The sequence below is a fragment of the Austrofundulus limnaeus genome, unplaced genomic scaffold, assembly GCF_001266775.1.
Source record: "Austrofundulus limnaeus strain Quisiro unplaced genomic scaffold, Austrofundulus_limnaeus-1.0 Scaffold258, whole genome shotgun sequence".
In the NCBI taxonomy this organism is placed as follows: domain Eukaryota; kingdom Metazoa; phylum Chordata; class Actinopteri; order Cyprinodontiformes; family Rivulidae; genus Austrofundulus; species Austrofundulus limnaeus.
Genome location: NW_013952660.1, coordinates 733448 through 748012, shown reverse-complemented (window position 1 = coordinate 748012; position 14565 = coordinate 733448). Strand labels below are relative to the sequence as shown.

General features: G+C 40.2%; 1 protein-coding gene across 1 annotated transcript in view; it reads right to left on the bottom strand.

The window, feature by feature from the left end:
• Positions 1-538: 538 nt before the first annotated feature.
• LOC106526084 (disabled homolog 2-interacting protein) overlaps positions 539-14565 on the bottom strand; it is a 176237-nt gene continuing 162210 nt past the window's right edge. Inside the window, exons 13-16 of the mRNA XM_014020565.1 lie at positions 10872-11009; positions 6479-6681; positions 6317-6404; positions 539-1092 (exon numbers count right to left, since the gene is read on the bottom strand). Coding sequence (XP_013876019.1) covers positions 925-1092; positions 6317-6404; positions 6479-6681; positions 10872-11009 — 597 coding nt within the window. The 3' untranslated portion in view covers positions 539-924. The remainder of the gene's footprint in view (positions 1093-6316; positions 6405-6478; positions 6682-10871; positions 11010-14565) is intronic.

Here is a 14565-nt window from a genome sequence, read left to right as displayed (position 1 = left end):
ATGTTTTTTTCTTTGTCTCTTTTCCAGAGGAAGGGACACCTGGACCAGTCCTGGACCAGTTCTTCTGTGTTTACCTGTGTCTCTTTCCTGTCCTCCAACCAGCCGGTCGAGGCAGATGTTCGCCTGTTCTGAGCCTGGTTCTGCTGGAGGTTTCTTCCTGATTAGCAGGGAGTTTTTCCTCTCCACCGTTTGCTCAGGATGGGAGACTGTGATGAAGTGATTCAACACAATCTGCTGGCTTCTTCTTTAGATTGTTCTTTTTACAGTATGTACAGTGCCCTGAGACAACGTATGTTGTAACATGGTGCTATATAAATAAACTGAATTTGAATATCTCATAAATTATAGCAGCACAAACAACCGTTTCAACGGCACAAACCTGCACAAACGAAGCACTAACCAATCAGCCTATTTGCCTTTTTTTCTGTGGTTCATTTTTTGGGAGGGGTTTGTTTCACTCAGCTACCTGCAAGTTAAACAGGAAGTGAAGAAGATTGTTTTAAGACTAAAAAAATATCAATTTTTAGCTCCTATTTGGTTTTTTTTTTAAACACTTAAAAATAAAGCCTCAGAAAGAAAAAGAACTATTGGTTTTATGGCTCTGCTAAACCATGAGGAGGAAAAGGAGGACAGGGTGAATATGAAGATCATTTCTGGTGGTGGTTGTGTAGTGGTTTATCCCAGCGACTGGACGGAAAGACAGACATCTGAGAGTCCTTATATACAAGCTCCGCCTCTGTCAGTCACTCTGGCAACAAAGGCCCCGCCTCCTCTGGCAGGGGATCCGCCCGTCACGCTGCTCGTCACTCTCACACCGTCTCCTAAAGGTTTTGCAGATGTACGGTCTGCTCCTACCCCCCTTAGTGTCTCTGATGCTCTTCCAAATCCCGTCTTTAAAGACCTGTACACCCTCAGGACGTCCGTCTAACAGTTGCTGCTGTTCCTGAACTCTCCGTTCTCTGTAATCTGCAGTTTGCTGGGGTTGGTGGGGGAGATCCCGTTGCGGGTCTGCATGCTGTAGCGTTCCTTCAGCTGACTGAGAGCGCTCATCAGACGAGCGTTGGCAGCATCCAGAGATGCTATCCTCTTCTCCTGCAAACAGAACAGAAAGAGTTGCAGATAAAACACCGAGGCTGAGTCCAGAGTCTGATCCTGAAACTTTCTCAGGATTTTCTGTGAGGCTCGAGCCTGAAGAACCGTCATAGGTTAGGCGTTTCATAAATGAGGCACAAAGTGGGAATAAAATCACTCTAAACTCTCGAACAAACCCAGTTGGCTAAGACCATGGTGCAGGTACAAGTACTCGGGACCCATTGTGGAAATTTTACAAATGTTAAAGCTCATCATAGGTTGAACTGTGCTGTACAGTTCAACAGCAAAAAAGAGACAAGTGATTCAAGGAAATTGTCCAAATGGAAATGAATCAACACAAACCTAGTGAACAGTGGTGGGCACAATTCAGCTAAAGCAGAAATCCACTAATTGCGGACCTAAATATTTCATTTACACTTTAGCAGGAGCCCCCTTTATTCATTTACACAGGATGTGTAAATAAATAAAGGGGGAGTAATTAATTAGAATGGGTTTATTGTTGTTTTTGAATGTGATTATAATATTGGTAACTTTTTGTTTTAAAGGAACTAAGTGAGATTTTGGCCAATCGGAGAAGCTAAATTGAAAAAGGGGGAGGAGAATGTTTAACTGAATACTGGGGAAATGATGACTTCCTCTGTCCCAGAATACAACTGGAAAATTAAAGGTTTTTAAAATGTGTCGTATGTATATAACAACTTTGTTATATGCTCAAAAGGTCAATTAAAAGGGTTACACAGCAGAAAGACATATCAGTTCAATTCCAATGAAAGGGGTGTTGATTCAGTTTCATCTTTGCTCTGTGAATAGATCATTCAGAGAAAGGTTTTTACAGGTCAACTCAGACCTCCATGGGTTAAAGTGATATGACAGAAACGTTGGATGTGACTGTAGGTGGAACAGAAAAAAACTGTTTGAGTCCAGTGTAAAGACAACATGTATGATAATATTTAACTTTATAATTTTGACTGTATAAAAACATAAAAAATCCCACAGGTCTCAAGCTTGGAGTAATACAAATTTGGCATCCAGGTGGTACTTCACAAGGTTTCACTGAAGTGGTGAAAACTAATGTTCAATTTTCAGGACAATACAGCTGATTGATGTTATCAATCTGATGTGAACAACTATCTGCGCATGCGTAACCATTCTCTTTCAGGATTTATAATTTAAGTTGATGGTTGTTAAAGGGGGTACAACAGATGTCGAAGGTTGAGTTACAGTTTATGTCACATTAGTGTTTTTCATTAGAAAACAGTTACACGTGTTGGGCCAGAAGGTGGCAGTAGGGAGGTACATTGTGGTTAACTGACATGATCGGTGGCATTTGAATTATGTTATTTGCTTGATCATTGAAGAGTAGTTAACTGGACATTTGGGTGGTGGAACATTAAAGTAGTATATTCTTTGGCTAATTTCTGGTGTAGAAAGGGGGTCTGAGGAGATGGTTTAGCACAGTGGTTTCTCAGTGGTTGGTAAACTTGGTAAAAATAAAAAGGCTTGAGTCTCTAATGGTGGCTGGGTAGTGGTCTGATTGCATTTATGGTGGTTGTTGTTGTTATTAGCTTCTTCATAAGGGTGTTTTCAAAGACCATCTCCCAGACAACTAGCTTGAGCATCTCAGAGCAACATCCACCTTTTGGCCTAAGAGATGAGACAACAGGAGGATTCCATCCCTGGGACCATCGCACGATCCATACTAAGAGGACAAGGAGTGACGGCATGGAGAAAAAAGCCCCAACATCTCTAGCTGACATTTTTGAAGTAGAATGATAAAACTGAAATAGTTACACTCACGTAGTCGGACATGATTTTTATAGGTTAACGGATCAATGGTAAATGATTTTTGTTAAATGTTGTTTGAATTTCTTTTATGTTTTTCATTGCTAATTATTTTTATAGAAGTGATACACTAAGTAGGATATGTTTAGAACTGTTTTAGCATATTGTTTGGTTTGTTTTTACTGTTCATTGTAAGGTTTAGTTGTTGATGAGCTAAGGTTTAATCTTAATGTGCGGGGATGTCGTTAGTAACCAGGCCAGTCTGCCACAGAAGACAGGGGGAGATGGAACGGTGCTGAGGACTTGTTCCTGACGGTAGGTCATGTTCTGGAACCTCTGACCTCAAAAGAATAAACACAGCTGACCTGGTTGGTATTTGACAATACAGTAGTTCAGTTTGTGGTTTTTATTTTGTTGATTGGTGTGGAATAAATGGATCATTTTGCTTTATATCGGGGGTGGGATGTTAGAAATTTTCCACTTTGTGTTGTATCACTTAGGTTAATTTGCATACACATTTGTGCCTTTTTGCGATCATATAGTTTTTATAAATTTCTTATTTTGTTCACATGATTTGGTCATGTGAACAGGGGGATTGTGAAGAAATTTAGAGTTAGGGAGATTAGTACTGATGTTAAAAGCACAACACTATATTCTTAAGTTCTCCTTTTTGTAATGTTGACAGTGTTTAATCTATTATGTTTTGATTGAAATAGGCATAGTTACATGTCTGAAACATCTTTTACAACACATAATTAAACGTTTGAATGACATTAGCTGAGAATTTTGTCTGAATGCCTGTGACTCAGCCGTAGGTCAGCAGGAGGCGAGCGAAGGCATTGAAGAAACTGTATAAATACATGGACTTCCTGTTTTCCGGGCGGTGTGGGTTTCCTGTCTGCTTCAGCGACAATAAACCTCACTCAGATTCCAGAGTTCTGGTGTTGTATGGCTTCATTCCTCCTACAAATCATTTTTATTTAACATTTGTGTTTATCGTCTCAACTTCAGTTTACTGAATACAAATTTTCTTACGGCGCTTTAAAAATTGCGGAGCTAATTTTTGGATTAGTGCTGCCCACCACTGATACTGAACCAGTGAAGTCAGTAAGACCTGCTTATAACAAAAGGTGCAAAACATTAAGGAAATTTGATTCAATCTATATCAGATTTGCATTTAGTTGTTTTGGAGCAGGTGGGACTGTGTCTCAGTTGACTGAGCTGTTGCCTTTCAGCGAGAAGTTTGCTGGATCAAATCCTGGTTTCTGTGTAGAGTTTGCATGTTCTCTCTGTGCATGTGTGGGTTTTTTCTAGGCACTGCGGTTTCCTCCCACAGACCAAAAGCATAAATGTTACCTCAGTTTACATAGCATGCGCTTCGGCACAACCTTCACAGTATAAGTGCAAAATTCACTGAAGGCAAACTACATTTTGTGAAAATCTGCAATGAAACACATCTTAAACTGCACCCTTCGATTAGAGTCAGAGGTATTAAAGGTTCCTCCTGAAAAAGGAGAAATGGCACAGACTGATGAAGGATTCCTTCTCATAGGGGTTAAAATATGAACATTGTTCAAAGTATTTAGGAACACATTTTCAGTACTGGAGTTTGGGTTCATCTGGTATTTTGACTGTTAGAGCCCAAGAAAGTACAGCTGAGGTTGATCAGGTTAGGTACGTTTGTTCAGTGTTGTTGTTTATATCAAATCCTCCATCTGTTTGAAATGTTTCAGTAGAAGCACGAAAAAAGGTTTTCAATGTCTGTCATAATAGTGGCACTTGGAGAACAAAGTATTTTCTGAAGTGGTACTTGTCATAAAAATATTTGAGAATCAATGAACCATGGAAGACACCAAGGTTTGATGAGTCAGTGATAACAGCTGGAGCATCCTTGTGTTCCAGGGTCTACTTCTAATAACTGGCCCTAAATTCATCAACACAGGATCCATTCCAAAAACTACTTCATGGAAAAGCAACAAAAAACAGAGGCCATGGTCTTAAGGTGGTAAATAACAGTCAAAACAATTTCTTTGACTATCTTTTCCAACTGCCCAGACAAGGATATTTTGACAGCTTTTCCACACATATACCCCTGTAACCAATAATAACCCTAACCCCACCCACAATAACCCTAAACCATAATAACTCTGTTCATTAATCTGTTCTTGGCTGAGATTAAAAGTTGTTTCACGGATGTGTGTTAGTTTGATCATACCTCATTGCTGTGGACAGGAAAGACATTAACTGTATTTGAATTTGTTTTGGAATTTGCCTAACCCCGGATTTACACTACATGTGTCTCTGCTCCGCTGCGCTGCGGTGCGCAGGTCGCAGCTGTTTGTGCCCCAGTTTATACAGCCTCCCCTCCACTCAGCTCCGCTCCGGTGTGACACACAGAAGAGGGAGCGTGTGGAGGAAAGAGATTGCGCGATAAATTCAGTGATAAATGTGGAAGTCAGAGCAAAAAATAATTAATTCTGTGAAAGACAAACTCCAAACACAGCTGAAAAAAATGATATAAAGGCTTTTGATATCTATGTTGAAACTGTATCGCTGTCGTCTTTTTGAAACTTCTGATTTCAAAATAAAATCCACATGTATTGTGTGTGTACACATACGCTTCATGATACATGTTTCCATCTGCTTCCCAAACAGAACGATACATTCTGACAGCATTTGTGTAGAAATACATCCATATATTTATTAATATAGCTGGGATTTTGACTTTATTCCGACAAATTATTCCACCTAATAGTGTCTTATTTTGAAAATACAGATGTTGTGCTCGTTCCTCTTCCTGTTGGTGCGACGTAATCTTTAAAAATTGACTCCGGCTCAGCTTCGGCATCCAGCAGAAATAGGATTGGATCTAATTTTGCCGGATCGCCCTCTGCTCACTGCCGCCCTGCGCAGCCAGTGTAAACACTCTCATTGATTATAATGGGTGCGTATTTGCTGCAGAGGTCGGAGCAGAGTGGAGACGTAACGCATGTAGTGTAAATTAGGGGTAAATATGTTGTACAGATACTGTGCCCCCAACCCACCCTCCCAGTTTTACATTTAGAACAATGACTTATTTAACAAAAGATTGATATTTGAATTAGATTTGTTTTTTTCTACTGTGATCAAATAAGTTCGAGTTTTAACTCAACTTTTGTGCGAACTCTCTTCTTAAATTGTGTTTTTCAGTAATCTATGGCCAGAATTTGTTCTATTTATGTCTCATTATTTCAACTTAATTAGACATAAATAGGAACCACACTGGATTGTAAAGGAAGATGAGAAAATCTGATGGACAATTTGAACTCTTAAAAGCCAGAGGATATCTATTTTGAATGAAACATTCTTTGGTTTTCCACCGATCTGAAGGCAGTATTTATTTAATACATGTATAATTTATGTAATAACTGCACAGGGAATGATTCCTAGGAAACACACTGACCTGTGCATCAATGATCTTCTGTTTGGAGTCAACAACTGCCTGCATGTCAGAGTGATCCTTCTTCAGTTCCTCTTCCACTGACATCAGCCTGAACATGTTAACAACACGTGTTACAGTCCCAGAACAAACAGGCAACACGTCTGCACATCTGCAGCTCCGTACCGGCTGATGATGCTCTTCATCTGGAGGTCTTTATCGTCCTGCTGTCTGCGCAGACGCTCCTCTGACTCCTCCAGCCGGGCCTGGTACTCCATCAGGACCTTCTGGGCCTGCTCGTCCTGACCCTTCAGGCGGGCCTCGTACTCCTCCAGCTTCTGCACGGACGCCCTCAGTTTCTCCTGCAGCACTGCGATCTCCTGCTGGTACTTAACAGAGCAGGAGAAGATTCATCATCAAACCCCCCATCAAAACAAAACAAAACAAAACAAAAAATAGAAAGAAGGTTAAGGTGAATAATGAAGGGGAAAAGGTTAAATCTGCAAAATAAACCCAAAAATACCCCCCTGCCTGTAACTCCAGAGCCGTCAGCTGACCCCACAGATCAGAGCTCAGCTGCAGACTCTTCAGTCTCATAAGGACTAATCACTGACAGATAGCTTCTATCTTCCACCTGCTCTCTCTAAAGCTCTGATGTGACCTTGTTTAGAACTGTGTCTGAGTTCTAGTAATAGTCAGATTATAAATACTTTGTTACTGTACTTAAGTAGAATTTTTCGGTATCTGTACTTTACTTGAGTAATTATTTTTCAGCCTACGTTTTACATTTTGAAAAAAGGTAAGAAGTAGAAAGTTGTTACTTTTATTTCATTTTTGCTTGTTTTCATTTCAGCTTCTTATTGTAAAAAATAAATACTATCCATATAAATTGTGCCTCCTAGATAGAGTGAATTTAATTGTGGTTGAATGAGAAGTATTAATATATAAAACTCTGATACYGTATTAGTTTGTACACAAACAAATCATGTCACACTCCAGCAGGACATAATCATTAAAATAAAAAGACTGTACCTAAAAAGTATTTGCATTTCATGAAATGTATTATTGCATTTGGCTGCAGCCCTCAGATAGATTTTCATTTTGGAGAAAAGGTTTGTGCAGCCTTGATATATGTATATAAACTGAAACTGCTGGACTAGTGCATCCTACATTTAACATAAATTAATTATTTTTGATACAATATAGTCATTTCTGCAGTTTTTGTTGAGGTCACCTCCTAATAAATGTCATTACAGAAAATCTAACTGCTCGTTTTAAATCAATACTTTTACTTTTAATATTTAAGTACAAAAAATATCAGATACTTTAAGACTTTTACTCAAGTAATATTCCTAAACTCACAATTTGAGTTCATAAGCCCTGACTAACAATCGTGTATTATTCCGGTCTAGTATCCATCCCCTCCACCTATAAGGGTGAGAGATAAATTGATCTCCTTTTGTTTTTGTTTTAAATATTGTATGTATTGAATGTATAATTTGTACAGTTAATGTGATTGTTTCTGCTTTTTCTTTCTGATAATGGATGCACAGCACCTTGTGAAATCCTTTTCTGTGAAAGGCGCTATATAGATAAACTTTTATTTACTTACTTACTAAAGGAGACTAAACTTTAGCTTTTACCAAAGTAATTTTTTGGTAAGATACTTGTACTTTTACTCAAGTATCACTTTGGGGTACTTTATACAACGCTGGTTAACTGAAAGATCAATAAAGAATAAAAAGTGACAAAATGATGCTTCTGTTTCTGAACAGTGTTCATCCCTGCAGGAACATCATGCCCATGTGTCAGCTCTCCATCAAGTTAAGTCTCCACTGAAAATGATCCAAATGGTTCAGAGAAACAAACCATGGTTCTAGGAAATGATGCGCTGCAGCTTCAACAGAACTCAACAGGACTCAGTCCTAAAGGTGGCACATGTCTCGTCTGAAAGGTGTTTAGAACTGACAAATGAAAAGGTAAAACCTTTTGAAAACCAAGAACTGAAGATCATTTGCTTCATTTTCATGAAGTCAGATATCATGACCTGCATGGGTTTCAACTTACTGCCTAAAATGTTTCTGAGAAGCATTAAGATAAAATTCAGTTTGAGCCCAAACATGTTCTGGCATTCGCTTGAAGAGCCACAAGGCCTCCTTCTGATCTAAATATTGCCTGGACTAATTTAAAGTCCATTTTTTACATGTCAAAAAGCTCTCATGTTTTCATTGGATTTAAACAGAACCAAATCAGTCCAATCAGTAATGCCCCTTTTCCACTAGTCCCACTTAGTGTAGTGTTGGTACGGTCAGTGTGGGAATGGGTCAGTTTGGGTGCTTTTCCATTGATGTTCCAGTCCGGTTCCAGTGGGTGTGTTTTGGGCGGTTGGTGGAGGTGGTTTTTGGGTATTTTGAAAAAAAGTTAATGGGCAAAATGAGAGATGGAAACACATTTGATGAATAACTTTAGAAATTTTAAAAATTCGCAAAAATTTCAAATAAAAATTGGATGGAAACACAACTAATGTCACTGCTACAATTTAAAAAATGGCGCCTTGAGTTGTTCTTGTAAAGGCAGCTTAGACGCAACCGGTGACTCCACCCCCTAGCCAATCAGTGACGAACAGTGTTCTGATGTCGCATTTTGGTGTTGACTGGGGCCACTTGGAACCACAACAAAGTAGATAATAAAAAAGGGCCGGTTCCATGGATCTGGCCTAATGTAATAGCTTGGAACCGTACCGAACTGTACCGACACTACACTAAGTGGCACTAGTGGAAAAGGGGCAAAAGAGAATGCTGAGAAAGACACGTTTTACAAAAATGATCAAATTTTTTGTAAAACACAGAATCACAAAGATGCTCCTGCTGGATCCAATAGACTAAACTGACCCTGCTTGGTTCTTCACTGAGACTAAGGTACTGAGCCAGTTGGACTCAACAGATCCAGCTTGGTTCTTGACAGAGACCAAGATATTTTGCCAGTTCGAATCTATCATCTCTGTTTGGTTTCTTGCTTTGACAAAGTTGTCCACACTGTTCGTTTATATTTAGTGACTAAGGCATGGACAATGCAGGACTCTTTAGACCCTTTGGGCACAGCTTGGTTTTGTGTTGTAATGAAGGTACTGCCCAAGCTGGTTCAGTCTGACCCTTTGAACCCTATGGACTCTGCTCAGCAGTTTGTTAGAAATGTTTCCCATGAATCAGGTAAATGAAGATAAACTGTCTGTGGAGGTAAAGATGATGAGGACTGCAGGGAGACAAACTGGTTTACTTTGCAGCCATGCTTGGAATGTGTGATTTGGTTTTATCCAGCTGAAATTAAAACAGCTTTTCTTGGAAAGAATGTAGTCTGGACTGCAGAAGTTAAACCTCCTCGGGTCATGTGCACCTAACGAATCAGGGACTTATCAGCATAAACACAACTTTATGTATTCTGGACCAGATGTTCATGTGATTTTAAAATTTGTTCCTTCAGTAACAAAGTCTCTAAAGGTTTTGTCTTTAATTCTATGAACTTGTAGAGCTATTTGCACACAGAGTGGATCAGTAATGAACTCCTCTTTGTTACTTTTCAAACTCTCACATATCTGTTATACAAGTTCATGCTAATTAATGATTCAGAAAAAGCATTTTTGGCAGTTATCTTTGGTTATAAAATGAACTAGACATCTGATAAAGACCATCTTTATATATTCTGTGTGCAACATAACTACTGCATGTTCTGGGTTCCTTCTGTTATATCAGGAGGAAGCAGTATTTCTGTTCAGACTCAACTTATTGCCTTCTTTGGTTGTTCTCCCTCCCAGAAACTATGTGCTGTTAAGATGACAACTTCCTTCTCATTAAAAATGGAAAAAAAAAGCCAAGGAGGAGGGGGGAAGCCAACCAAAACACAGAAACATGAAGCAGAGACAAAACAGCTGTGGAGATTTGGAGGCAGAAAAATCAGCAGAAAGCACCTTTTTCTCATTCTGACACGCAAACAACAGAACACACACAGATCTGTCTGAGTTGAGTGATGGCGTGTTTGGATGGGAAGAAATTCTAACCAGTTTAGTTAAACTCACTGCATTCAAAACTTGTAAAAATAAAAGGATAATGTAAGTTCTAAAATTTTGTAAATATTATAGTAATTATTCAAGTCAGGTAAATGTTTCTGACAGCAAGGGTCATGTTTGAACAAAGTACCTTTTATAAGTAACCAATGAGTTTCCACATGAACTGTCCAGCAGCCTGATGAACAATTCAATTTGAAAATACTTTGAATCTAAAAGGAAATTGTAAACAAAACAACAGATTGATAAAGCTGGGTGTGGCCCCTGCAGATCATTGGTCTAGCTCCAGTTTTACTTGTCATGATGACTAATGGATTCTGCTCTCTGTTAGCTGAGAGATCTAAACCTCTTGAACCTGAACAAGAAGAAGGCTAAAGTGGGGAAAACCAACAGAGAATAAAGTGTAGAAGAGATTCTGTGTGATGAGGAATCATGAGTGATAGAGCAAGAAAAGATTAGTGGAGAGGAGAAGTTTCATGGGGTTTGTTAAAAGAGGGGTTTCTAAAGGTCAAAGGTTACCTTCTCCACCTCAGTTAGATGGTCTGTGTGTCTCAGTGACTCTGGCTCCATCCCTTCATGGTCTAAAAACTGCACATTCATATTCAACAGCCAGGCTGCTGTACGGTCCAACGCACTGGGGTTCACTGGGGAGGGGGCCTAGTGAAACCAACACACACACACACACACACACGCACACACAGACACACACACACACACACACACACATGAGCTGATTGACAAGGGGGTGGGGGGCAGCAGGGAGGTTGCAGTAACAGCACAAAACAACAGAAATAAGCCTGAAATGTACCAAATCATAAAAGCAGCAGGTGGAATGGATTCACTCTGAGACATTAAACCCATAGAGATCAGAAACTCAAAGATGGTTCAGAACTTTTCAAGTATCAAACTTACAGCTTAGAAAGGTGCATAATTAACAGTGTGGTAACAATTCAGATCTGTTGCAGACCCATTCTTAGGTATGGTAATGATTGATCCCCCCGACTCATCATTCTAGACAACCCTTGCTGTGACATCTTTGTTGTTCCTAAATCAACATCTGATGGCAGAAACCTCCTTTGGATGCTAGGCCACTGGGTCCAAAACTGTTTCTGAGTAAATGTTGTTGGGTTTCAAGGTTCCCACAGTCCCCCATATATCTTCTCTTATTGGGCTCCGATAGTAGCATTCCAACAGTGTTCTGTTCTCTACCCTGGTCCATGAATGTCCTGTTCCAGTAGCCATTTCTCATCAGGATGTCCTGGTTTACATAATCTATCAATAACATGTTTTTTCTTTGTCTCTTTTTCAGAAGAAGGTGCACATTGATCAGTTCTTCTGTGTTTGTCTGTGTCTCTTTCCTGTCCTCCAACCAGCCGGTCGAGGCAGATGGCCGCCTGTCCTGAGCCTGGTTCTGCTGGAGGTTTCTTCCTGATTAGCAGGGAGTTTTTCCTCTCCACCGTTTGCTCAGGNCTGGAGGTTTCTTCCTGATTAGCAGGGAGTTTTTCCTCTCCACCGTTTGCTCAGGATGGGAGACTGTGATGAAGTGATTCAACACAATCTGCTGGTTTCTTCTTTAGATTGTTCTTTTTTGTACAGTGCCCTGAGACAATGTATGTTGTGACTTGGTGCTATATAAATAAACTGAATTGAATTGAATTAAATCTATCCACTGCTGGTTCCAGCATTGAGTTGTGGGGCGGCAACTTAAATAGGGAGGTCCAGACCTTAATTCCCCAGTTTTCTCTTCCAGTTTTTCTAGGAGGATTACAAGGTGTCCTCAGACCAGCAGAGAGACATAGTCTCTCCAGTGTGTCCTGGGTCTTCCCCAGGGTCTCCCCCACAGTTGGACATGCCTGAAGCACCTCCCTAGGGAGACATCCCTACCAGATGAACCACCTCCACTAGTTCCTCTAGATGTGGAGGGGTAGCAGCTCTACTCGTCTCTCCCAGATAACTGAAACTTCTCACCCTGTCTCTAAGGGGGTGTCCAGCTACCCTGCAAAGAATACTCATTTCGACTGCTTGTATCCACGAACTTGTTCTTTCACTACCCAACATAGAGTGACCAGTAAACAGCTTGCCTTACAGCTCAGCTCCCTCTTCACCACAGCAGACTGGTACAGTGTCCGCTCCAGTGAGATCTGAGGATCACAGCACGATGACGCCAACAGGACCACATCATCTGCAAATAGTAAAGATGGAATCCTGAGGCCACGGAACCGGATTCCCTCTGCCCCATTCGATCCATCCATATAAATACAGGAACAGCTGAGATACTGTGTAAAACCCTCAGGTTCCCAAGCTTCTGGTGGAGGACCTGAGGTAAGCTGGATGTTTACAAAAATGTTAGGTAAAATAAGTACCCAGATTACCTTAATTTTCCACATGGGCAGTCAACATATAGTTTGGAACAGAAATCACGGCTTCAAGCCTCGGTGCCAACTGTAGCCAGAGACATAAATGATGCCATGTCCACTCAGCTGTCGCCTGGATTGACAAGGTCTGTGTCCGATGTTGGGAAACAAAGACACCCTGATGAGAAATGAGCGACTGGAACAAGACATTCAAGAACATTGATGGAATGCTACTATATGAACTCAGTGAGAGTGAACATATTGGAAAGAGTTGGGGACTATGGCCAATTTGATACCAACATCCAGACTGACTCAATAACAACACAGTGCCCAGTGTTCCAACATTGGAAAGAGGAATCTGCAATTTTATCAACAAAGCATGTAAGTTAAATGTCTTTGGACAACTTGCACACAACACAGCACTTTAAGCTTTTTCAGTAATTGCATTATTCATAGACTTAATACATATCTAAAGATAAAGCTATCAGATCTTTATTCTCCCCAGTAATAACAAAATACAGTCGGTTGTTATAAAAACAGAAAATAATCAAACATATTATTAAAATGTGAACAGTTTGTTGAGTGGTTGTGTAACTGACACACATTTCATTTGAAATCACGGTTAACATGCAGATATTCTCCCCATTACTCTGTAACCAACAGCAACAGCTGCCTAGTGTTACAATTAGTCTGTAATCCTTATTTAAAAAGGCCTTCAGGTTTTAACTCCATCACAAAATATCCAGCTGACAAAGTCAAATATATGTTTGTGACTTTGTTGCCTGAATGCATGTATATTTAGCCAATCAGATATTAATTGTGTATCCTTTCTCGTCTCATTACTCATGACCAGTAAAACAGTGAAACTCGTGCAGTGATGAGCTGCCTTGAAGCAGATTACTGTTATTACCCACTCTGTGACTGTACTTCATTAGGGTTAATGTGCTGTGTCTGCAGATACACCCAGTCTGCCTTTATCAACAGAAATTTTTGTTCTCTGAGACTTTGTGCCGCCGTCCTCCAGGCCAGCAAGTTAAATCAAAGACAAATGAACTTTAGCAGGAGAGGCCACACCATGCATACATGGACTTGTAGAAATACATCAGGAAGGAACATCACTCAGGCTCAGCAGCAGCAGCAAGTCTGCTACCTCCAACAATATGAATACCTTATCTCCATCTTAGCTTATTGTGTAAAATGTGTTCAAAGTCCAACACCAGATGTAGTCCAGTGTCAGACATCGCTGCAAAAATCGACATGGAGAAAGTGGACTGTGGATTACTGAACAACACTGATTCCGATGTTTCAGGCATGTGGATGACACCAGGGTCAGAATCCAAACTCATGAAGCTGAAGACTTCATCAATCATCAGCTCAGTTCAGCAGGGAGGGTGTAGAAACAAATAAACAAGCCTTTTGTAGGTTGTTCTGTGTGAACTGAAGAAGATGAATGACTCAACACTGAAGTGTATCTAACTGACACAAAAAAACAACAACATTGACATCAACTTTTGGAGAACAAGCAATTATTAGAAAAGAAACAGAGACATTCGGAAACTCTTCAGATCTGCAGATATCCCAACAAGGTTTGTCGTGGGCAATCCTGGTTCTTGAGGGCCGCTATCCTGCAAGTTTTATTTACCCGTTTAATTACCTGTTCCAGTCCTGTAGAGGCCTGTTCAACCATCCATTCAAATCCGATGTGTTGGAGCAGAGAAACAAACTAGATACAGCATAGTGGTAACATAATAACCGCCGCACGCACAAATGCACCAGAACTCAGAAGTCTTTATTCCTAATAAATGTGACGCTACCAGATGCATCCCAAAATTGTAGTGGTTTGGGTAGGGGTCCTTTTT